We start from the raw sequence: 25,088 nt of genomic DNA, 5'->3' as shown, positions 1-25,088 counted from the left end.
CTGGACAGCTGCACCATTCTGACACCAATCTATGTACTAGAGACCAACGTTAGGCATTTAACGTAACATATGGCTCTTGCCACTTTGAACAGGAAGAGTTTTACATGTCATACCTATCGCTGAAGGAAGAGCAAGAAAAAAAATCTGTTGCAGCAAGTCAGCAAATGAAGTAACAACTGCAGTAGTTCACCAGAACTATTAACCTTGAAAGCTTTAATTTACACTTGACAAAAACATAACTAAGCAACCTTAAACCAGTAGACACAGGAACAATTATACTGTTAAATTCCAACTGTGGCTTTCTTAGCAGCTGATGCCTCATGATTGAACCCAGGATTACAGTACCCAGAAAATTTAAAAAAAAAAAAAAAAAAGAAAACCCCAAGCTCCAAGAAGCTCAATTACAAGGGCAGCTCTCATTTGAAAGGAAATACAGCAGACTATGACTGCAGCCTTAAAAATCTTCCCAACAATTTGAGAAACACCTTTAAAAAATTTTCTTCCCCTCTCTCTACTGCCACCTCCCTCACTCCATGACAATGGTGCCAGATCTCTCCCTCACTGAAGCAAGGCTGCTTTTGCCTGAGTTGGACACTGTTGCACAGAGAGAAGCCGTAAGAGCAAACATCTCCATAAAAATTTTTCTATTCATTTAATGGGACAGAGAGCACAGAACTAATATGCTCTAAATTAAAAATAGTGCCGTGAGAAGCAAATTTTTTTATTTTTGTTTTTAAAACAGACAGGAAGCTGCAAATGCCAGTGGCAATGTGGCTCTGCACAAGGGTAATAAAGCAGTCTGCATTCGTGAAGCATGTTTTGGATAGGGAGGAAGGTTTCAGACAGACAGCGATACAAAACTGTTGTACTGCTGGATGTTTCGCTTGAGAATATCCGAGCACGGACCCAGGACACGTTCAAACCGGGGTCGATCAAGCTTTACACATTTCAACAGGCCACGAGCAACAACTGTGGCAGCACGGGGACGGTTCATCAACAGCGCTATTTCACCTAGGGCAACAGGAAAGCAGGAACAGGGTTAAAAAAAAAATCAACGTGCAAAAGAGTCGTAGAAATTACCCTGCTCTATTTCAAGCTGCTGCAGGAATTGAAGGTAATTCAGGCTTTGATACTGATCTGAACAAGTACCTATATAGTCACATTAGAAGCAACTGTGAAGGCAGCTTAAAAAAAACTACTTGTTTTTTTAATTAAAAAGTCTGTCCGCATTCAAGCCCCTCTGAAGAAGGCCTGAAGAATTTCCAGCATTGGCTCTATTTCAGAAGAGGTCAAGTTTCAATTAACCACGGAATTTTCCTCTAGTCAACAAGTAGTCATTTTTCTAACATGTAAGGTATGCTACTGTTCAGTTCTGCTGCTTCTCGGAAACTCTGGACAAGACAACCATGGTATTGAAGTAAATAACATCAATGCACAAGACAGAAGCCTCTGACCCACAGCGAGCCAGGATCAAGACTCTGACTTTGCCACGGGGCTGTGGAAGTATCTTGAAGTCCCACTGGATTCCCATTTCCTACCTCACGCACAAAGATGCCAAAAAAACCCTTTCTTTCCAATACCCTTTACAACTGCTAAACAGCGTATCTGGGAATGAAGTTTTCCACAAGCCCTTGCTTCCACTGGTGACCACAGCTACCCCTAACCCGCCTAGTAACAAGCGTGAAAGAAACCACAGCATCAGCTTCTGGGGTTGTTTGTTTTTAAGCAGTTGGGCTGGTTAATTCTCCTGAACAGGACTGGGGAAAGAACTCTGTGCTCCTCAGAGAATACATTTGCCTGTATTATCAGAAGGCACATTCAAAAGAAATGAGAAAAACTTTTCCTCTGTGCCCAATTAAAACTCTTGAACTCGCTAGCCTCCAAACCACAGGCGTGTGAAAGAGTAAGTAGGTTCTGAGGGAGAGTTAAACCCCTGGGGGACAGGTCTGCAGCACCTGAACAGAATGGTAGCAGTAACATCGTGTTTAGGAGTGTGAAACTCAAGAGCAGACATCAAAAGAAATACCAGAAAAAGACTGAAACGACACAGACAGAACAAGAATCTAGTACTAAACACCGAGCGAAGCAGACCTTTGGTCAGGTTTAGTACTATTAGTGCACTCTGGAGTACAACCCACTTCAGGCCTCGCCACAGAGTACTTGTTGATCACATCATCTACAAAGCTGAAAACCTGAACAGACAACCAGAAGGCTTCTGCAAGAGGATTGCTTAGAAAGAGCAGTAAGGAGAGAGGACCTACCTCCAACATGAGAAAAAAAGGTAGGCTTTTTTTTTTTTTGACAGAGGGAAGTATTTAAACATTAAATAGCAGGTTCTGAACAAGTTGCTTGCTTTGTTTCAGAACTGCAAGCCACTTCTGAACCCAAAATAAGGCCACCAGGAATATCTTGTTATATGCTGTTACATTATACTTCAAGAACGCTCTGTGAGCATACACATCCAGTCCTTATCTGCGATCCAAAATAAATCCACATGTGCTAGCCAAGCGCTAGCCAAGTGATTAGTTCCATGTGAAGGTTATTTCAAAAGTCTTCATAAGTATTTATAATAGAACCTCAGCCTTTTTCTTTGCCAGCACACGTAAGCTTTTTCAAGCCAAAGCAACTTCTATACCACATAATTTTTAGCCGAGTAAGAACCCCTCAAATAGGGGACAAGATCCTGATTGGCACTATGTCCAGAGCACCAGAGTCTCAGGGTCCCCAGTACAAGATGCTGACAAAGCAGAGCAAGCCCAGCAGCGCCACCCAGGTGGGTACAGACTGCAGCACAGAACTTACAGGAATGATGCTGAAAAAGCTGGGTTAGTCTGCCCTGGAGAAAAGGCTGCTAAGGAGGGAATCTTATTGCTGTCTTCAGCGACATAATAAGCAATTGCAAAGACAAAACCAGACTGCTCTCTGCACAGCAGAAGGCAGAGAGAAAGCAACAAGTTGCAGAACGGGAAATTCTTGTCAGGCATAAAGAAAAAAAAATTCTTCACAAGGCTGGTTAAACAGTGAAAGCAACTGCCCAGAGAGGTTGTGGGATCTCCATCCCTGGAGACACAAGAGACCCAACTGGACACAACCCTGAGCAACATGATGCAACTTCCGAGTTCGGTCTGCTCGGAGTAGGGAGGTCAGACCAAATCACCATCAGGCCCCTTCTAAATTAAAATACTCCAGAACGATCACATTTCTGTGACATGCACGCACACCTGAATGCCAAGTGACCCTGATACTCACCTAACACTGACTGAAACCACAGGAGCTTGCCAAAACAGTAATTAAGCAAACTCATCAACACAGCACAGGTAAAATGGTGACAGTGGTGTGTGTAATCACACTTGTCACTACGTAACTCACCAAAATAATCAGAAGGTCCCAGTCTGCCCACTTCAACAAATTCTTCGTTTTCTGATCGACGTTGTAACACTGCAGCTGTGCCCTTTAATAAATCACAGCAATTAAACAACTGGGATTTCCAGCATCACTCAAAACGCTGAAATCCACAAGACATCAGCTCTGTTGCAGGAAGAACTGTTATGAAGTCTCAGTCTTAAAAAAACCCACTTCACAGTCCTTGCATAGTTCACCAGACTCTACAACAGCTCTACAACAGCAGCTGGTCCCCCCTCCTCTCTAAGCATAAAATGCCTCAGGTATTTACACATGCACAGCACAGATTTCTTCCTGGTTTTCTTCATAACACTAAGAATACTATGGTATGACTAACAAAAAAAAAACAAAACCACCCAACCCAGACAGAAGACAATGATACCACTAGCAAGACATTACTAGCTATCTAGCATGGGTCTCTACTCCTCCAAAAAAGATAAACTGGTTTCAGCCAGAAACTTGTTACTTTTTTCCTGGAAGCACCATTTGTAAAAATAGCAAAACTAAATAAAAGCTTCTGCATGTCCAGCAAAATCGTACTTCTGTAGGAATTCTCTACAAGTACATTCTTCTATTTCTTTTTTTCTCCAAGTGTCTATTTTAGGAACAGAATAAGCCAGGTTAAAAAAAAAAAAAAAAAGGAAAGTTCTAAGCTTTTAATTTTGACCTTACTTACCTCCAAGATAATGAAGAACTCATCTCCTGGCTCTCCCTGGACCACAATCTTTTGCCCATCCTCAAACTGTACCGGTTCCAATGCATCAGCTACAGTGAGACGCTCCCACTTGTCCAGAGATTCTGTAGAGTTAATGGTTCATTAACAGAGCACCTTTTCAAGGCACAAATTATACCTTTTACTCTGTGTTTATACAGAGGTCAACTTATTTCTGGCTACATTTGTGTATTAGATACCAAGACTTGAATTAGAATTACTTTGGAATGATGCAGAAATGCAGTACAGGCTTTGGAGTCAGTTAACGGATTGCCACAATAGCCTGTAATCACAATAATACTGGGTAACAGCTTTATTACAATACGGCAATTTATTCCACTTCAGAACAAATGTCTTCTCACTTACCCAATATAGATACTTTACTAAGGAATTCCTCATACATCTTTCTCTTTCTCAAAGTACTCCCCTACAAAAAAAAAAAAAGGCATTAGATTTTCAAATTTAGTTATTTCAGTAATATTTCAGAGTTCAGGAACCTTCATAAAGTACTTAGCACAGATTGCAGTCTTAATGTTTCTTAAACACATTCCAACTGTCCAACCTCACCAAAATTCACAACACCTGCTCGAGTTAGTTACAACTGCTGTTCACACACACACTACGTACAAACAGCAAGCTAAATGCAGAGCAGAATCAAAGTATCTGACAAGTTAACCAGTAGGTATTGCATTTTTAATCCAGTTTAATACTGCATTGGTATTGTTTTGTTCACTAATGCAAGGTTCCCCATGGCCCCATGCCTGATAAACATACGCTGAGCGATCAGCTTTGTGATTACTGAAGAGAAGGCAGGTTTTGGAATGAATAACTCCAGCAAATGACAAGCACAGACAGAAGGTCAAATGACCAGTTAAAGTCGAGTGAATAGTAAAACTGAAAGCGTAATTCCAGGTCACACACAGAGCTACTTGAATCAACAGCAGAAGCCACAGAGCAGTGAGAAAAATACTTGCCATCAGGATCCTTCTATAGCTGTCTCTGTCAATGCCCCACAGCTTCACGTTCATCTTCGCTTTGACAGTTGCAGCGCGGGGAGTTCCGTATATGAGGGCAAGTTCTCCAAAGCTCCCACCCTCGCCAACGCTGGTGGCCCACTCGTTGTTCACATAAACCTGAAAGGCAGACAGGGCGATGAGCCCACGGTGTCTTGGGAGCTGCTCAGAGACAACGTGAAGCTCCCGTCACTCCGCACCTCCCTCAGGGCAAAGGGAAATTCTCACGTCTGTACAGTCAGAGGGACCATTTCAGGGTTTCATCAACACTTCACAGCCAAGCCCAGTCCCAATCTTAATTTTTACTGTCATCCACAAAGGGACTCACACACAGGAACTACACACATGGGCTCCTGAGACCCTCTGATAGCAAATAAAATCTCAGCAAAGTCTCTGTCGGAGAAAGCTATGGATTAGTTGGACTGGAAGATAAAAAGCCTGGTCATTCTTAACGCCTGTCCCTCACCTCAGCTAGACTCCACCCTGCACTCGTAAAGCATTAGCGGTGTGTTGGTGTCCGAATCATTCGTTCTGATGCTCAACACAACTCCTCGTCTGTGCAGCCAGGCTGAGCTGTTAAGGAGCAAAGAGGCTCCGAAGCAAAATAAGCTTCTACAAATAAGAACTTATTACGAGAAAAGCTGCTAAAGGAAGGAGCTGTAGAAGAGGCCTACAAATATCAAATTATTCTTCTGTTAGGAATGAACATATTAATAAACTACCAATAATGCTTACATCCATTTCTCCTTGATCAACAACATAGAAGTTATCACCTTCGTCACCTAAAGAAGGAAAAAAAAAAATTGAATACACACTAAAAAGAGTAAAGCTATGCAAACATTCATGCTTCACAGAACTGGCAGCTCTGCCAACTTCGTTTCCAATCTAATAAGGCTGGCAGAGACAAGTTTTTGCACAGCTTGCAGGGTGAAATTCCACATTTTGCTGATTTCACACTCCTTTCAGCCCTGTGAAAGGGGACATCTACTGGTATGCCGGAGATCAGCAGCATTTCCAGGATTACTGGAAAGACATACCAGACCCATAAACTGCCATAACGTGTTCTACAGAGCCACCAAACGACAACCTTTCCCATAGATAACTCGTCCAAAGCCACATCCTCCTTCAATTGCTCCACTCCTCACTTCAGCACGAGCTGTGCTTCAGATAACCCAGCAAGAAAGGGTCACTGCATCCAGACAATGTTTTTAACTTTAAAAAAAAACCCAAAAACTAACAAAAACAGTAGGCCAGAGCCTGCTCACCATCTCCAACTTATTCATCAATGTAAACATTGTCACTTGCCTTGCTGTATGACAGTCTCTCCCGCAATGTAAGTGACGGGGAACATCGCATCAAAGATGTCACTGAAGAAAAGGACACCAAAATTAGACAAACGCCTGGACCACGCCTTGCCTGCACGCACTCATACAAAGCCCAACCTGCCAATAGTTTTCCCGTAGCCTCTGTATGGTTACACTGACTGTCGTAAAGAAGCCGTGCAGCTTTGTACATTATGACACATTTAGCTCTTCTGAAGTCTGCACTTGAGAAATTTTCTTTGAGACCACAAAGATTTATTCCTACCTTCTTTCATTATCATCAAGATGGGCAAACAGCACATTCTTCTCAATAGCTTTTGCCAAAGCAGCCATAGTCTTATAATCTTTTGGAATAACCTAGGATATAATCAGAAAAAGTAACTGATTTTTTGAAGAAAAACGTCTGCATTCCCCTGGGTAATTAAATTATTCAATTGCTACAAAACACTGGCTGAGTTTTTCCAGTTTCTTCCAAGCACTATAGATCTAAAACCAAATACAGTCAATGTTTACAGCCAGTTTATGCAGAAGGTAAATGAAATCTTGTCTTATTTTATGCAACTGTAAGAGCATCACCCATATCAAGTTTGTAAGTCTCTTTGCAAGAGTACAGGCATCTGTTCCACCTGTGTTTTCCTATGAATAGCAGCAAGTCTGCTCTGCCATTGGGCTAAACGTACTGTTGGTGCAGCTGTCGAATAACTGGAAGCACTTTGTTTTTATATATATATAATACACAAATACATGTGCACCTAAATATACACTACTTCAAACGGAACGGGTCTATGTTATGCACAAATGGTTTAATTGCATGAGGGTTTATTCTAACCTCTAGTCAAACACCCATACACACAGGTCTGCTTTTAGAGACCCGAGGGGCTACAGGAGCTGTGGTGGTTAGTACACTGGATAGAAGGTGGTCTCAGATAAACTCTGGGATTGCAGACGCAATTTTTGGCCACATGTCAAAGTCAGAGCACCTTTCTAACGTAAGATGCAGCATCCTCTTCTGTATAGACTTCTGCACTGATGGCCCCACGCCTTCTTCGACCCTTAACCACAGGGTTCATAGGAGGAGGAGGAGAGATTTCATCCTCCCGGGAGTCTGAGCGTGAACCAGACTTCTGTTGATTCAACAACTGTTTTGTTTCCTCCTAAACAGGAAGGAAGACATGTTTGTGTCACATAATCCAGTAAAGCAAAAAAGCCATTACATATTATATTCCAGTCTAGCTGCCAATGCAAGGGAGCTTCCTGTGTACTATTACTCCCACATTAAGGCAAACAGGAGACTACAGCAACCGAAATCAAAGGCCTTTCAGAATAGATGGCAGAGTTGCCTTTCCTTCATGACATTCACATCACAATGGCGGTTATTTTAATAAGTTCACTAACAGTTTAATAAATTAAGAAGGATAAACAAGGTGATTCTACTTTCCACGGATGTATTCAAAAGGTGATGAAGACACCCTGCAAATGCTAAAGACACTTTCCCAGCTGTAAGCCCAGCACTTCTTTCCTCAGCTGCGAGGTGTTAAGCCCTTTTTTTTTGATTTGGAAGACAGAAGAGCAATTCCTCAGAAATCCATGTTACATGAGAAGCTTTTGAAACAAGGTCAAGTCATGGACCAACGTGATACTCAATAACCAACAGTTATTTTAGGAGAAAGAAATATGAACACCGCTTACAAAAGGGCTGGAGGAAGGATGCTAGAGGCCACACAGTTTGGTTTTTTCCACAAACCATGGATTTGGCAACTTTGCACGATGCTACACATTTTCCTCATTTCCCTCAGTCCCTGTTGTGCTGTGGTGATATTGTACAAGACCAGTGTACTTACAATAAAATGAAGCCTAACACAGAAATTTGATTCTTCTACATACCAGAAAATTCACCTTAATCAATTAAAATCAGATTAAGCCCAAAAAAACCTTGGAGCTAGAGCATTTTGCATCCTAACAGCTCAAATGACTCCCCCAGCATTAAGGAAATTCGGGACGTGCCTTAAAAGAACAAGGAGTCATCTGTTCCCTGGGAGCTCCCAGCACTTTTAAAAGTTGGGTTTGTCCCAGTGTCCTTGATGAAACCATCCCCTGCCCGGCTGGGCAGCTTGCTGCTTGGCTGCCACGCTCCGCTCCGGAGGTGCGCAGAGGCCAGGCAGAACACGAGCACTCTGAGGCAAGGGCCACCGGATAACCGTTACAGGGAGCTCACCCTTCACACCCCTCACACAGCCAGAGAGCAAGCGCTGATCCCTTGAATTACGTTTCACTTCCTGCTGTTTGCCCATTGATAAAATAGTGCTACATTCCAAAAGGGTGGGAGCAAGATGTATTTAAAACCTTGCTTCTGTCTTCTGATGTTAAAGAAACAAGGCTCAGCTGAGATGAAGTTAAAAATAGCTCAAGCAGTAGTAAGTGTTCGGTTTGAACTGCCTCTCTACAAAGTGGGCAACAGCACCAACCACAGAAACTTACTGTTCATTCATGCACAGAATATTTAACCCATAAAACTTGACACATTTTAAATAAGCAAACACCAGCCGCTGTATTTTTGCCAGTATCACAAAAAATTGAGATCCTGTAGCTTTCAGAGACAGATGCTCTTCAGCAGCACTTAGCAAGAGAGCTTGGTACCAACACACTGTTCCACAAGAGACTCACCAAGGTAACGGCCCACTCAAGGAAGAAGGAAACTGCACTAACAGAAAAAATACAAGGGCTAACTTCTGCCTGACCCGAGATGTAACATTGCTATATCAAAAAGCAGTATGTTAAGGTAGAGTGTGGACACAGAAACAAGTTACAAGTGGGTAAGACAATACACTCACTTAAAATATACCAGCTATTCTAAATAGGCTATGTACACACTCATTAAGAGGGAGATTATCCCTGGATGAGACAAATCTCCACATATTCACATTACGCACTGTAAGACAACACTGTGCCATGGAGCAAGCGACCCGCTAAAATCTCATTGTTTTCACAGCAGCAGCTTTTCATGTATTCATCATTTTAAAATACACCTTTTCTAATTCCTGATACTAAACCACATATATTAGACCAATAGATTAGAGATAAATTGCACTACAACCTGAAGAAACAGCGGCAGTTGTTATTCTCAGTTACCGTCGAATTTAGCCAGTGCTTATGAGTGAGAAAATGTATTTGTTCAGGTTTAGAAGATCCTCAAATTAAACTCATAACGGACAGAGGCATTCATTTCACTCTGTACTGATCAGCACAACCAACACCAGGATTTTAAAAAGGTTTAGTAATAAAGTTAACCTATTTACTACATCCAAGTGTTGATCCTGGTCTTTCAGTTGATGAAGCAGTTCAAAGTTTTCAGTGTCAGTGACTGCTAACCATAAATTCTGTTTTTCCTGACAAGTAAGAAGTAGTTCTGAAGTCCATTTAAATTATTACAAGTAAGAAACATTAAATGATGAGTCTTCACATACTCATATTTAAGTCTATCAGCTACTGAAGAAGACTTCACAGTTATGTTTTACACTGTATAGTCTGGCACCTGGTCATTGTCATTACACCAGAAACACTCTCAGCTTCTTCTGGCTAATTAGTATTTAATTTATATCAGCTCTCTGCATACATCCAATACCCAAGATTCATCTGCAGGCTGTAATAATGATCTCTAGTTAAATTTCCACAGCTCAAACTACACTGCACAGCCACACTCAGCACTGGAGAGCCATTAGCTTTTAGCATGCCTTGGTGTTACCAGACATGTTTGTACAGCAAAAAGAACAGAGGCCTTAGAACACCACAAACAGATAAAATAAAAACATTTATGCCATGTTTTTAATTCGGTTTTATTATTATTTATAGTATATATAATATATTAATATTTATGTTACTATTTATACACAATAATATATTAATATTTATATTATTCTATATATTATTAGTTTTCATAACTCTGCAGAGGACATCTGAAAGCCTAGAGCAGCTACCACCATCTCCGAGGCAGTAATTTCATGTTTCTGAACACAAATTCAAACGCATGTGTAAATGTCTTCAACTTATTTCAATAACATGACAGTGAATCAGCTCAGTGTTTGCACGCTGTGGAAGAGATGACTTGTCAGGATAACTGGAGAGAAATACCAACCTCGCTTCAGTTTCAAATGGTGTTCCTTCAAAATTCAGTCTTAAAAAAAAAATAAATTACTGTCTCTCAACCTCAATTTCATCCAGTCTAACAGATGAACAGAATTAGGAAGTATATCGAAAAGCTGCTCTGCTTTATTAAAGATGTAACAGACATCACTTCCAGAAGGTGAAGTGGATTCTGTTTCAAACATTTTTGCTCTACCAGAGCTAAGCACCAAGTCAGAGCTGGTTAATAATAGTACTCAGCAATTGGGCTTTCCAGACACGGATGTCAGAGCAGTTCTGTTACTCGACAGCTACCACGTTACCTGCTTAAACTAAGACCAATCCATTAGACTGAATGGTGAAATTTCTTGGAGAAAGCTGTAGCAATTTTTAGATTCAAGAAGGCAAGTCGAAAAATGCTATGGTAAAATTTTAAGAGTAATTTAAAGGGGGAAGAAACATTACCTAAACAGCTTTATTTTCAGCTTCATTGTGGGCTGACCGAGTACACAGCCAGCTTATTTGCAGCAGGATAAAACCATCAAGAATTATTCAACTCCAGAAGACGTGTGATCAAGTTCAGAGCTAGACATCTTGCTAAAAACAAATTAACTTTCATTTACTCTGAAATACTGCATGTTGACCGTAAGTCCACTACACAAAAGCATCCAAATGTTTCTATTTTACATCCCTACGTGGGACTGCTTTACAATTTATTCCAAGGGCAGTAATGCAGTTCACTTTGTAAAGTTTTGTAGATCAGCACTTGCGGTGATGTTTTAAAAATTACCAATCTAGCAGTACTGAGAAACTCAAGAGTCCAAGGTGGGGATGGAGGCACAGTAACAGGGAGGGACAATGGATTTTTAAGAACCTGGTTCGCTGCTGGTATTGTCTCTGAAAGAGAATGTACTCAAGATGCAACTACACACACACAAAAAAAAACATCAGACTTATTAGAGTTCTTGCTCGTTTACTAAGAAAAACACTCCTCAAATACATTGTGAGCTACAGGAGTTAGTTTTTACCATCTGGTCATTTACTAGTATCTACCTTGAATGCTCTCATGAAAAATATATGTAATGGAAATTGTCTTATGATTTCCAGTGTTAATTTCTTTCTTCTTTAGATCAGCAACTAGCTAGAACAATAAAAAATAAAGCTAACTCCCATATACAAGTGCTGAAAGCAGCACCTGCAACCGACTGCCGCACAACATCACAGCTACGTTATTCACTAGTTGTGTACTCTGAACAGCCGTTGTAGCCACCCTGTCCTCTGCATCAGCCTTTATAACCTCCCCTGTTCACAGCAGCTTCTCTTCCCCACTCCTTAATATCAATACACAAAATGAACAGTTCAAAAGAACACAAAATCACCGTTTCGAACACGAGGACCAAGATGACAAAACGCTTTCCATTCCCAAGAGCCCAGGACGTTTCAACAACAGTAACCCCAAAACTAGCAAAGAGGCCTTGAGGACAAAAGCAAGAGCAACAACAAAGCAAAGCACCAACACCCAGCTCCCAAGAGGAGGCAGGAATAGGCTCGCTCTCCTAGAGAATGGAATGCAAACACTTCCGTTTGACTCCAGCTGGCCCTGGATAACGACCACGGGCCGACTGCTGCTGGGCTGGACCCGAATCCCTGCAAACCCTTTGTCTCCACATAAGAAACCGAAGGCCTGTCGCCAGGAGAAACACCACAGTCGTCACCTAACTACAGACACAACGGTGTTTGCTACCTGTTCGCTTCTGCGAGTGACACCAGCTGGGGATCACACCTGCACCCCAGCCGGGTAAGTCTCCTTGCCAGCTCACCTTCTGCCCTACGTGCTTTGCTATGACAGAGGTGCTTTTACACCCTCATCAACCGGCACAAACCACCGGAAAACAGGATTTGTTTTCCCAAAGCACCAGTTCCAATTTCAAACAGCCAACACGAACACTCATCAGATCTGAAGTTCAGCCTCTAAATCACAAAGATGTGATGAAAATTTAGGTTGCTGCACTCTCCTTCCCTCCCATTGTGTATTTTTACCTTCTCCAGTCTTTCAAAGTATTCTCTGAGGAATCCCATGGGTCTTTCAGGTCTCACTGTGCATAACTGTACGATGCAATCCTTCAGAAGTTGCTGGATGTTGTGTTTTTGGACGTAAAGTTCACATTCCCGAAGGCTACGCTCCTCCTCGCTGCTGCTGCTGCTAGAGGCTGCCATTGCTGAGGACAAGAGAAGGAGAAGGTTAAGCAGGCAGGGGAACGAAGACGCTGCTGCCGATAGTCAGGCGCGTTACGCTGCCTAAACCAAAGCGATGCTGCTGTATCCTCTTACTGATGTCACAGCATAAACCCACCTTTATCTGTAAGACTAGTAACCAAGCTAAACCGTGAAGGAAAAAGCTATGAACTTACTTAGCACCCGGAAAGAAAAAAATCTGGGTGCTCTACAGCCACAGGCACAAAAGGAAAAGTATTTGATTGCGCTGGGAAAGCTTTAACAACTCCAGCCCTGCGAGCACTCAATGTCAGGGAAGCTTCCCCCCCAGCTTTCTGCTGATTAAACCCAGTGTTTCACGGGATTGGAGGCTCACTTCAGAGAGCTGTGTGGCCTGTAGGAGGTCATGGGGATGACAACCAGAAGATAGGTGGGTGGGAGCTGGGAATCCGAGAGGCCGGTATGAAAAGCATTAGGAAGTGAAACACGTTGAGGTTGAAGCCAAAGCCAGTTCACTGAATGCCAAGGCAGAGCTCGCTAACAGAAGTTATGGACTTAGGGGCACTGTTCCAAAGAAGCCACTCCCCAGTTCAAACTGGTCCATGCTTCATACCTATCTCTGTGGATACACTGCAATCCCAAAGAAATTTCTGCAACTGGAAATAATCAAGAGTGCATCTTTAAACACATCTGTTACGATGGCAGGTTTTCAAGAGACTAAAACTAGAGCGTCAGCTGTAACACTTACAAAAGCATGAAGTAGGTTTTTTTCCCCCCCTTTCAGGTTATTTTAAAGCATATTTTTATGTATATATCTATAAAAACATTTCATGTGGGTTTTTTTCATAAAGCCATTAACACTGAGACAGCTAAAGAAACAGGAAAGACTTTCTCAGGGCATTTTTGATGAAATATAAAGAGAGTTACCTGGTACAGGGACAGTGGCAACAGCTTATGAATATGCAGTGAGATATGATGATCCCAGGATCAGCTTTTGAAAGGGGAAAAAATGGACTCAGACAAAATAATTTTGAGAAATGACAAGTCACTGAAAAGCCAAGCAGTGCAGTTATATTATGTGTTTTATCCTACTGAGGCAGCAGACTGAGAAACACAGGCAATATAACACCGTGCCCCTTCGAATTATGCTACTGGAGATTAGAGGAGGACTAGAGTTAATACGAAATTGCTAACACTTCAAACAGGTTTCATTCTTGTCACAGTTAATCCCTGCATAAATATGCTCAGACAGATGTATTATGTGTTGCATAAACACCAAGTAATGGACTCCACATGGGCTGAAAAGGTGCCTTAAAAGTTCTCCAGTTACTTCCTTTTGTTTTGACAACTCACACAGTGAAGGTCAGTGCTAATTAACAGCCCCGGAGAAACTCGGTGGCTCCATGACAGCCTACAAATTACAATCTACGGAAAATCATCGCGCTGCTGATAGACAGCGGACACGGGCTGCTTGTGAGAAGAGCAAAACCGGGGCAGGAAATACCAACGAAATAATGAAAAGTTCAGCGTTTTTACAAGATATTTCTCTGCACATTGCAAACCCCAGAGCCCCCACTGCACTCCTCGAACCGCCACGGCCCGGCCTGCCCGCCCCGGGGCTGCCGTGCCAAGCCAAGCCCGCCCCTCACCGCAGCGCCTGGGCTGCTCGCCGCTCCCCGGAGGCGCCGCCGCCACGGCTCAGCGGTACGGGCGGGGCAGCACGAAGGCAAAAAGAAAGACAGCACGTTCCGGGGGTGGGGAACGACCCCACCACCACCACCACCCCCCCAGCCCTGGGTCGGGCCGGGGTGGTGTTTCAGCGGCCGAACGCCTCCGCGCCCGGAGCCGAAGCCCGGCACAGCCCGGCGAGCCCGCGGGGGCCCCACGCAGCGCGGCCTCTCTCTCCCCCACCCCGCGGACACGGGGCCTCCAGGAAGGCAGGAAAAGGGACGGACACACACACACACACACACACACACACACACACACACACACACACATACACTCCTCCCGCCACAACCAGCAGGCCCGGGAGCTGCCGGCTCCAGCACCGAGGCCGCTCCCCTCAGCGGGGCCGGCCCCGGCCCCCGCCCCCAAGGCCGCAGGCCTCCCGCTCCGCGCCCTTCCCGCCCGGCCTCGCCTTCCCGCCCCCCTCAGGGGCCGCCCCGCCGGGCCGGGCCGGGCCCCGCCGCTCACCTGGCGCGGGCGGCTCCGCCGGGCCCTCACCGCCCCCCGCCCGTCCCGGCCCGGCCGCGGCCTCGGCGACAGCAGCAGCGGCGGCAGCGGCTCCCACCGGAAACCGACTGGTCCGGCCAATCACCGCCCGCCGTGACGTCAATGCGCCTCGCTCTCACCCAGACCCGTCGCCGCGGTAACCTTAAAGGGGCAGCGCGGCGCGACGCTGCTCTGACAACGAGGGGCGCAGCGCTCAGCGCCGCCTGCGCCTTTAAGGCGCGCGGGGTTGGCGGGGAGGGAACGGCCGGGGCGCGGAGGGGAGCGGGACCCCGCGGTGGGACGGGGCGGGGACGGGGGTCACCGCGGGCCGGGGAAGCGGATGAGGGAGCGAACCCGCCGGGGCCGGTAACGGAGGCCGCCGCGGGGCGCCCGGGGTCAGGCCTGTGCCCTGGGTAGGCCTTGCCCGGGGTGATTGACAGCGCGAGGCTTACCGGAACGCTGCTGAACGGCACTGACCGGGGATGGCCCGGGTGCCGTGCGAGGCGTTCGTGAAACAACGGCAGAGCTGCGGGTGAACCGGGGCCTCGAAGCTGCCGGGCGAAGAGTTTGGAGACTGTTCGGGGTGTGGGGGGAATAACTCCTGTTCAAGTTTGGCAAAGATTTCGGGATAATCCAGTTAAAATCCGCGTGCGGAATTATTTCATACGTCTTTATGGCCGAGCCCTTTGAATCCCTTCCCTCGGTGTCCTTCAAGCCTGTCAGCAGTCACCGAGGAGCCCGGCCGTGGTGACAGGGGCAGGCAGACCCCGTGCGAGGAGCTGGGAGAGCGCGAAGTGAACCCCGAATCGGGCGTCTGCCGATCTCCGCGTAACCCAGAGCGTAACCTGGTTCTACAACTCGGCGTTGCAACTGCTGTGAGAGCACCTCGGCCAGAATTCACCAGTGCTTCACTCATTCGGGAGAACCGTATAACGTACAACCAAACCAAGTCCAATAACTAGAGTTTAACGTATATTTTGAGAGTAGAAGAAATTGGTGCTTTTGCAAAAACATGACAAGCCATCAGGAACTATCTGCCGCTGCGTTTCGTGTTCTCGTATTACAGAAATAAAAGCAACTGAGGTGTAGGTGTTGGATCTGCATTCACAACAGACCAAAGCTACCCCTGAGCTCACATTTCTTCAGTGTTTGATAGCTTCTGTCTGTTACGGGTTGATTAGAAGCCAGGGCCCAGGATTTTCTGACGCTAAGCCAAAAGCTGGAACTTTTACCAAAAATACGAATTGTAAGGAATCATTAATATTTGTGAAAGACTGTCAGACTGCGGTATTAGAAAATACCAAATCTATTTGCTGACTTGGTACAGAATATTTCTTTCTGTAACTGAAAACTAGTAGAAGTTTCTGAACAGTACAAGAAAGTTGTGTGCATTCCCCCCTGCACACCTTTTTTTTTTTTTTTGCCTTTTATCTTCCCTTTTTGCAAGTTTATCTGCTGTTGTCGCATCTCACTCCTTGTTTGGACAAGTCCTGGTGCTGTTTTGGGATAGATCCCATCTGGAACAAAGATCAGACCCGTATGTAAAACCTGCTCAGCAACATTCTCTTTCTGAAGAAAACAAGCGGGCTGTTGCACAGCGCGCTCTTGATGCAATCCTTTTCTGAGCTCTGGAGCCAGGGAGTTCACACGGCGAGGCAGGAGTGTAATAAAGGGAACAGAACAGGCTTTTAAAAGGAGCCTTGTGATGCCAACCTGAGGTCCCTCCTGCTCACGCTGTGCAGCTCCTTCACTGTGAGTCAGCACTGATTTGTCTTTGAAAGTTAAATCACGCTGCCATAAGCATATGCTCGTACATATTCATGTGTTAATTCTTACGCTGCTAAAGACGTAAGAGAAATTAAAAACAAACAAAGCCCTGTTCCATTTGGTCTGGTCTGAATTACAGCCAGACCTGCTCTTAACTGTCTAATTAAATAATAAACGTTCTTGAGAAAATAACTTGCATTGCCATCAGCACTATTCCCACAACTTTCATTTTGAACTATTTTATGCATTAAGAGTTTCTCAGGAAGCAATCTGTTGCCTGAGGCTGCGGCTGCCGAGGAGCAGAGAGCTGCCCAGTCTGACAGCAGAATACACCAACACAAGCGTAAGGGACAGAGGGTGACACAGCCAGCGAGTCACCACGAAGAGGGGTAAGGTGGAGAACTGTACCGGCTGGTTCTGGTTACATGTAATAAAAATTCCATAGAACCATTGTTCTAATTTGGTTTAATCTCCTGTCCTGTAGCAGAGGCTGTCCTAAAGCACCCTTATATTTATTTTTTTAGACAAATCTAGTAGTCAGTCCTGGTTCAAACCCCAGTGGCAAGCACTGTGGGTTGGCACAATAGTGATCTCAGTGACAGCAGCCATCACATGTCCTTGGTGGTGGGACGTTCAGTTTTTCAGACTGGTAAATACTGGCAGAGTCTGAGCACGGATGAGCGGAGATGACTGCCCAGGCAGGGGCTGTGAAGCATCATGTGTCACAGCAAGGACTTGCAGAAAGCTGCAGATAGGACTTCCTGGAATGTAGCAGCCCGATTGCGCCCATTTTTAAACACTGCCTGAAGTGTATTTCTAGGCAGGCTCTGGATGAAGGTGTCCAGAGATATTTCGGTCCGTGTGAGTGAAGAGGAAGTTGGCTGCCTCACTACTTTGGAGAAGCTGGACCAGTATGTCCACTCATTTTTGTAAAGTACTCTGCTGTTAGGTTTATGTATCTAGCCACTTCTGCTTCAGCCACCTAAGGAGGAGTCAAAAGCACTATTTTAATGATTAAAAACAGCAGCTCTCTTCAAGATCATCACAACTCCTTCATCAGCTGAGTGATAATGCCACCTCATCATTCTTCAGCATTTGGCTCATCTTCATTCTGCATTGAGTCATGTAGGATACATATTCCTGGTCTCCTAAAAGGCCAATAAATTTGTCTGTAAAAAGCATCTGAAATATCCCAAGTGGGAAGATAATTTGTTTGCTTTTTAACAAAGCTTCCCAGAAGTCCTTACAAAGACTGAATTTATTACCCTAATTTTTATGGTGCTATTTATCAACATGGTGATCAACAGTAATAGAAGCTAAGAATGGTCACTGGGAAGGAAAGAAGTCAAGGCTTTCTCTCCTGCTTACCACCACGCAATCATATAAACCCCACAGAGATACTGACTCAGTATGATCCTGCAAGCACAAAGCGTTGCAGCATTCACCGAGGAAGTAAATGAGAGCACGCTGGCCCAGCGGGTTAGCTGAGGGGAAGGAGATCCAGGGCAAGGCAGCCGGGTGAGGCGGCTGTGCACGGAGCAGCGAGGATGACGTGGGGAGAGGGCACGAGAAGCAGTGTTAGAGGGGTGTGAAGAGCAGCTTGAAGCTAGAGCGGCTGAAGAGTCGCTGGATCCAGCTGAAAAGAAAAAAAAAAAATCATAGATCACTAGTCCAGAGGAAAAATACCTCCCTGAGCAATCGCCGTCTGCCAGGAATACCAGTGGGGCAGCGATTGGGGAAAAAACGTTGTATGAGCCAAGATGAAAAATAAGAGCATAGAAGTCGTCTACCCCTGCTGTGTGCCTAGAACAAAGCTTCTTGACAGGTCCTTTAGTGGCAGCAAGACTGACAGCGGGAGTGCTGCACAGGAGTTGTGACTGAAGACACCATCCCAACTCAGTGTCCTGTTCTGCCCCTGAGGTACCGCCACCACAGACCAGCCGCTGGGATTGCAAGGAAATGAATCGAACGAGTGTCCAATTGAGGCAGCCAGTGTTTGTGTCCCCCGCGCAGTTTTACACCTTAAATCACACAAATCTGTCACCCCTGATGTACAAGCAGGGTCCAAAGAGGCACAGCCCAACGTGCCACACTCCTGATCGAGGTGACTGCTGCATGTGCACTGGCGGGGGGTGAATGGGGAATGAAGACGCTTCAGTGGTACGGAAAGGTTTCTTTTACCAACAGAAATTACCGTCAACCCCAACAGCCCTAAAATTCACCTCAACCAGCCATCAGGACGTCAGTGGAACTAAACCCTGTAAGCTCACTGCAGGGCGTGACAATGTCAGAGGTGGAGTTCATCCTGTGTCCTTTGGGCACGTCTTCTCGTATTTTGATGAAGCTTTAACTAGCGTAGAAAATAGCTGCCTATTGCTGCTGCAGACCGTGTCTCACTGGGGCTATACAGTGTGATTCATAGGAAGATCCATAGATTAGGAGCCAAAAGACAGGGAAAAAAAATGTATTCCTGTTTAACAATAGACTATTTGAGGGCTTCTGGGTTCCAGGCCAAACTCTGGAGTTGACTGCACGAACTTGACAGCTTTCAGTGTGATACCTGCACGCAAGGAGAGAAAAAAGGTACCTGCCACACAGCGCCCAGCAATGCACAATGTTTGCCAAGTCATCTGAGACTCTGGATAAGTTGCAGCATAAATAAATCTGGTATCAATGTTTGTAATTTTGCCACGTGAAAGGCGATAAAGGAACAAAGTAAGGAACTGGTGTGATCAAAAACCATACAGTCTGAAAGATAGCACTTGAGCTTCCTGCTCTAACCCCATCATGACCTGTGCTGTGGGCTAAAAACCACGCTGGACCTTGAAAGATGGTCCGTGGAAGCTGGCTTTGGTCTTGCTGCACGTCAGCTGGGCAGACAGTTGTGCAAAATGGTCCCCAGTGCAGAACGAGTTTGCTTTGAGCAGCAGATGTCAAATCATTTCCATATGTTACTTTGAAGAAGAAAATGACTGGTAAGACTCAAAACAGAGTCACCAAGAGCCAAGAAAAAAAATGCCCTGAAGTGCCCAGATCTTAAAGATAGGCCAGTCGGGGAATCCATTTACATCTGCAAGACGTGCCTGCTGCAACACAGCCGTCACACACTCGCTGTGGTTCCCAGCTGGAAGCCTTCCAACACCCCAGGGGCAACGCTGGGAACATTTTACCTCCCGAGTAAATGCCAAACAGCTCAGCAGTGTGAGGGAAGCAGTGCAGCCAGCCGGGGTGCGTTATCAGAGGTATGCCACATCGCTGTCCTGCGTTTGCTTAAGGACAGGCTCAATGACACTTTGAAAAAGCCATGATACCCTGATTACATTCTAACACAGATAATTGTGTTCTGCCTGCCATCCAGCCCTGCTTGACTTGAACTCAATGTTTCCTCTTCTGACCTAAGGAGTTGTGTCTAGACCAGCGATTAACCTGCACCTCAACAGCGGGGCAAGAAGTTTCTAAGCACCCTCCTGACAATATTTATTGGAAACTCCTTGATTAGGTGTCTATGCACAAATCCGAAGGACTTCAAGGACTCTCCCTCTCCTCAACTCTGAGTGAGGACAGGGATTAGCACAGTGGGAAACAGATGCAGGTCAGGGTGCTAGGCTGCCTCCTAAGACCTGGGAGGTAGAAAACAGCATCCAAAGCATGGCAAAAAAGACCCTGTGAGGCTCAGGCCCCCAGAGGGAGGGAGGGAGATGGGAGAGCAGCAGGTCTTTGCCTCGTGAAACTTGGATGTGAACCGTCTTCGCTTTGCATCATTAACTTTATACAACCTCTGGGCAGCTTCAGCGGTTTGTGAACTGCCCAAGCATCTGTAAATGCGATTTTTGCCTGTAAAATCTCTCTGACGCAAACTGAATTAAAGAGCAATGAGATAGTGTGCAGCTACTGTTGACTTCTTTTCCGGGAACGCATGTGAAATACTACCAGTGTTTGTTTTGTAACAGAATGTAAATACCCCCATTGAAAAGATCCCTCAGTTCCCCTGCTTTTAACGCAGAAGCAGTCGGGGGGGGGGGGGGGGGGGGGGGGGGGGCTCCCTTTCTGAGCATCATCCGTGACACAGTTCTCTCCCAAGATAAATGCACACATAAAAGCATTCAAAACAGGCATTTGCTTATGTGCTTGTCTCAGAAAGCAGGTGGCAAAGTAAACATGCAGTCGGTCAGATCCACTACACTTGGCCTGGACTGACATCCAAACAATGTCTGGACCGACATCTAACAAACTGGCTACGGAATCAAGCGATTTCTGATGCAAGTTTCTGCTTCCCTCCCCCCAAGATAATAGAACATTTTCCCAGATGGAAGGAACCCACTTTAAAAACAATAGGTCTTTGAAATGTCAGCTAAGGCTTGCTTGGCATGTGCTGTGTGCCGCAGGAATACGATATAGCCTTTTTCTTTCTCCAGCTGTAACCCTTAAATCTGAAGCAGCAACATGATGAAGAGATGTCGGACTAGTTTCCTGCTCTGCCACTGATTTCCAGCCCCTCCTGTGGAAGTCACTTAGCCTCGATCCAGCTCCGCTTCCCTCAGCAGGACGAGGATAAAAGCGCTTTCTGGGCTGAAGTTGAAGCCAAGCTCATGAGATGTTTGCATGCTCCAGTACTGAGGATCAGTAGCTGAATTACTTGAACAAGTGTTAAGCCAGTCACACGAGAACCGATGCAAAAGAAGTCATGAAGCTGCACCCACATGGACGTGGAGGCTGTGGCTGGCAGTGGCTCCGGTTACTCGGCTCTGCGCACACCACAGTCCCGTGGGCAGTGCAGGTGCCTCCCTGCGTCCTTTGTTCGAACAAGAACCTAGTTGTTCTGCTATGAATGTATTTGTTATACCAATATTTTGTGCTGTTTCTCCTCAAAGCCCCTCCTTGTCTCCTCTAGCATGAAAGGGGAGAAAGTCACCCCGGTCACGAGATGCACGTGCTAAGAGCTTGGGCAGTGAGTTGGTCTCTCCCGGTGTTATCCCTCCACAGCCTCACTAAGCAGAGCCGCTCCTCTGGTCAGGTCACACCAGGCTGTGCTGGAGCCCGACATTCCCGTCTGTCAGGGCCTCTGTGTCCTCCCAGTCTTCTCTTGCAAAGTTACTTGTTCTGATCTCTCAGGTCAGAACATTCTTTCATCTTTAGATAATTACAGAGGAATCACAGTTAGGGCTGTACCCAAGAGTTATGGGAAAGGCAAAAGTTTCTCTTCCCCCCTTCCAGTTTTAACCCCTTTGCTCTCTCTGGTACAGGTCTTACGGTTCTCAGCTGAAGAGACTCAAAGATTTCAAAGAGTCCTAGTGCGCACCCCAAAGAGCCATGAAGATCAGCCACCCTCAGCCAGTACCACTCCTGTAAGCAGCATTATCAAACCAATTCCTGAAAGCCTCCAGTGAGATAATCCATTACCAGGGTAAGTGTGATGTCCTAATCCTCGTTAGGGAAATGGGATATTTGCCAGAGTGAGGAGGAGATAAGGAGCATTAATCCAACTTACAAGGAAACGCAGCATTAGGTTGCAAGCTCTTCCCTGACCTTGGCAAGCACTTCTGAAAGGGCTGCTCGCAAACAACAGCTCGTTAAATGGGCAGCATCTGGCACGGAAAACCGAAAAGGAAAAACTACTAGAAACAAAGCTCTCAAAACTTTGGTGACTTTCAGGCTGGCTGTGGAGTCAGGCATGACAGCTCTTGTCCTTTTGTCACCCTGACTGACACAAGTGCCAGCAGATGGCTCCCAAGGTCTTGATGCATCTTTCCTGATGCCTGTACCTTAAACAGCACGCAATGAGACTTCTCGTATGCTTCCCCTGGGTGCCCCTTCCCCTCCCCACACTAGGTTAGTAGCTGTCCAGTCAATTTAGCAGGACAAGCCAGTCTGCTGGGGACTGTCACAAATATGGTCTATCCACTGTTTTTTTTTTTTCCCACATTTTTATGTTTGATGCAGGAATCATGACATCCAAAAAAAAAGGCTTTGATCTGATGACTTCTCTGGTGTCTAGATCTTGTGATCAGGGTTCTTCCAAACTCAGATTGGCCTCTATCATATACAGTCCAGCCCTCCACTTTCTTCTCACTTTTCTACTGTATAAGAGGAAAAAACCCTACTTTATCTGTCCTAACATAAACAAGAAGTATCTCATCAAAGCAAAAGGAGAACACAAGGTATAAGTTCCACGTGCCTTTCTATAGCATTTTATTAGCGGGACTACTTGATGCTCTGAAGTCCGTGTTTTTTCCTACATCAGTCCTGAAGCTAGTGGAGGAGCAGGTAATCCGTTGGGTAAGCCACAGAGCAAACAAAGCCTGCTCTCTCCGTTTAACAAGCACTGTGTGCTGATTCTGGACAGGCACGAACGGTGTGTGCAGCCCGACTCGGGGCACCAGGTGGCAGCATCTATTGTCTGGAGATCCTGAGGCAGCATCGATTTTCTGGCGAGCCTGGAGCAGCCGGGACTGGCACTTAGTGCTCTCCAGTTCATGCTATGAAAGCCCCTAAAGGTTGGCCTGCAGCCCCTTCTTCCTCCTCTGCCTCGATGATCACGATACCACTTCGTAAGGGTAACAGAGAAGAGTGAAGTGACTGTGTACGTGCCACCTCTCCCCAGTCCTTTCACATGCAAAAGGTTTCCTTGCTATGAGAAACGCTTCCTTTCCTTATTAGACCTCCACCTTTTGCCTGTTCCCCTCCTGCCTGTTTTTCCCCTGGAAGGCTCTAGTCCCTCAACAGGTTATCGTAAATACCAGTGAAGGATATTTAGCAGATTTAGCCCCTGGCGAGAGCTTTTTTTTTTTTTCCTGTAGCAGATTTTGTTCAAATACCAGATGTATCAGTAGGAGCAGGCTTTTATCTGAAAGGGAAGAGCTTGGCTGGAACTTAAACACCCAGCCAGGGCAAAGCCTAGGAGCTATCAAACTGTACCTAACCCTTCTCATGTTGTATGGCAACACGCAGGATGCTGTGGCTGGGAGAGGCCCTTCTAGGCACAGCGGCTGGTTTCCCAGCTTCACCACCTCTGTTTCCTCTTTAAGGCTTGAATTCATACACCCAGGGTGGAGAACGCAAACCAACAGCTGTCACACAAAGTTTTTTTGCATGAAAAAATATTCACAATCCGATGGCCACGCTCGGGACTGGTTTTACAGTTAATGACTGAGTTGAGGTTGTTACTGTCAACAGTTGCTGCACACAAAGCTGAGTTACAGGATTGTCAGGAATGGGAAGCCAACTCCTGATGTATTCTTCCCGCATCAGAGTAAAAACTGCCCTTCTGGTGTCTGGCATGGCTCTGTGCTCTCTCTGCCAGACCATTTTCCCCAGGTGTGACATATACCCAGATCCCAAGAAGGAATTCAGCTCCTACTACTACCTCCTTCCATAGCTGTGTTCCTGAAAAATCAGTTCAGCTGTTTCTTTGAGGCATCAGACACACCTCATTTCTTTACCAAAAAGACCCACAATTTCCACACGCAGCACCTGCTTCTTGGGCCCAAAGCCCAAGTGCCCCAAACTGTCACAGCGCAGATCCTGAGATCTCCAAGGGCTCTTGTGAGGCAACACACAGAAGCTATTCCAGCCAGAGGAGCTGCTTTCCCTGACGCTGGCCCTGGTCTTACACTGCGGCATGGCTGTACTCAACAGCAACACCTGCTCCAAAGGTCACCAAAGGTTTTCACACTGTAGCAGAGGAGAACTGTTTGTTTCTCCCACCTCTGCTAATTAAACAGCCACTGTAGGCACTAGCTGAAAGGGAGATTGACCAACATGGTTGCATCAGTCAAGCTACAAAAATAATGGTGTTGCTCAAGTCTCAGATGCTTCTGTGGCTCAGCTTTATCAAAAGTTCATTTTAAAACCATCTCGTGGAGATTACCCAAGCAGCAAACATCCAACTGTAGCAGTTGCTCAGAAACTGGTTTTTGAAATACAAGGCACTGTCTCCCTGGTTCTGTTTGTTGGGGTTTTGTTTTGTTTTTAAACTTTTTCCTGCTCCATAGCCCCATTTTCCGTCTGACATCTCTGTTTCAAAATGAGACTATGCTGATCCACAGGGACAGTCTCAGAACATTCAAAAACAGCTTTTCTGTTTCATTTGGGAGTTTTATTGGAGCTTCCTGCGAGGTCCCTGTGAATAGATGTTTTTTCCCCAAAAAACACGATGAATTTAAAATTATTCCCCTGCCTTTGCAGTGTCGCTCATGTGCTCTGTGTCCCAGGGACAATAATCTGCCATCAGCCTCACTCCAAGCTAATGGTGTTTTGAAGCCGTGTGTTTTCATACTTCCTCCCCAAAATCAATCATCGTCACAGTTGCAGGTTTTAAACTCTGCA

At 45.6% G+C, this 25,088-nt stretch overlaps 1 protein-coding gene across 2 annotated transcripts; it reads right to left on the bottom strand.

The window, feature by feature from the left end:
• Nucleotides 1–181: 181 nt before the first annotated feature.
• PRKAR1A (protein kinase cAMP-dependent type I regulatory subunit alpha) lies at nucleotides 182–14,996 on the bottom strand. Of its 2 annotated transcripts, none has more exons than XM_086473405.1 (11): nucleotides 14,979–14,996; nucleotides 12,609–12,787; nucleotides 7,430–7,603; nucleotides 6,715–6,806; nucleotides 6,433–6,494; nucleotides 5,863–5,909; nucleotides 5,089–5,247; nucleotides 4,481–4,541; nucleotides 4,079–4,200; nucleotides 3,370–3,451; nucleotides 182–1,011 (listed from the first exon to the last, which is right to left on the bottom strand). In XM_086473405.1, exons 2-11 carry the CDS (start codon nucleotides 12,783–12,785, stop codon nucleotides 839–841), a joined length of 1,149 nt encoding a protein of 382 aa, XP_086329531.1. In that variant the 5' UTR covers nucleotides 12,786–12,787; nucleotides 14,979–14,996; the 3' UTR covers nucleotides 182–838. The 2 variants fall into 2 exon arrangements, with proteins under 2 accessions (XP_086329531.1, XP_086329532.1); XM_086473406.1 differs by lacking the exon at nucleotides 14,979–14,996 and adding an exon at nucleotides 13,710–13,721.
• Nucleotides 14,997–25,088: the final 10,092 nt, after the last annotated feature.

The sequence above is a fragment of the Leptosomus discolor genome, chromosome 15 (genome assembly GCF_034619465.1).
Source record: "Leptosomus discolor isolate bLepDis1 chromosome 15, bLepDis1.hap2, whole genome shotgun sequence".
Classification (NCBI taxonomy): Eukaryota; Metazoa; Chordata; class Aves; order Leptosomiformes; family Leptosomidae; genus Leptosomus; species Leptosomus discolor.
This window is presented reverse-complemented; position numbering and strand designations above follow the sequence as displayed.

What these genes read in the sequence shown, in the direction of transcription:
- PRKAR1A (XM_086473405.1), bottom strand. Translation starts at nt 12,785, where the DNA reads ATGGCAGCCTCTAGCAGCAGCAGCAGCGAGGAGGAGCGTAGCCTTCGG. An exon ending in CTGCATCTTACGTTAGAAAG is followed by an intron (nt 6,807 to 7,429) that starts GTGCTCTGACTT and finishes ATTATATCCTAG; the next exon opens with GTTATTCCAAAAGATTATAA. An exon ending in AGTTCTTCATTATCTTGGAG is followed by an intron (nt 3,452 to 4,078) that starts GTAAGTAAGGTC and finishes GATTTATTAAAG; the next exon opens with GGCACAGCTGCAGTGTTACA.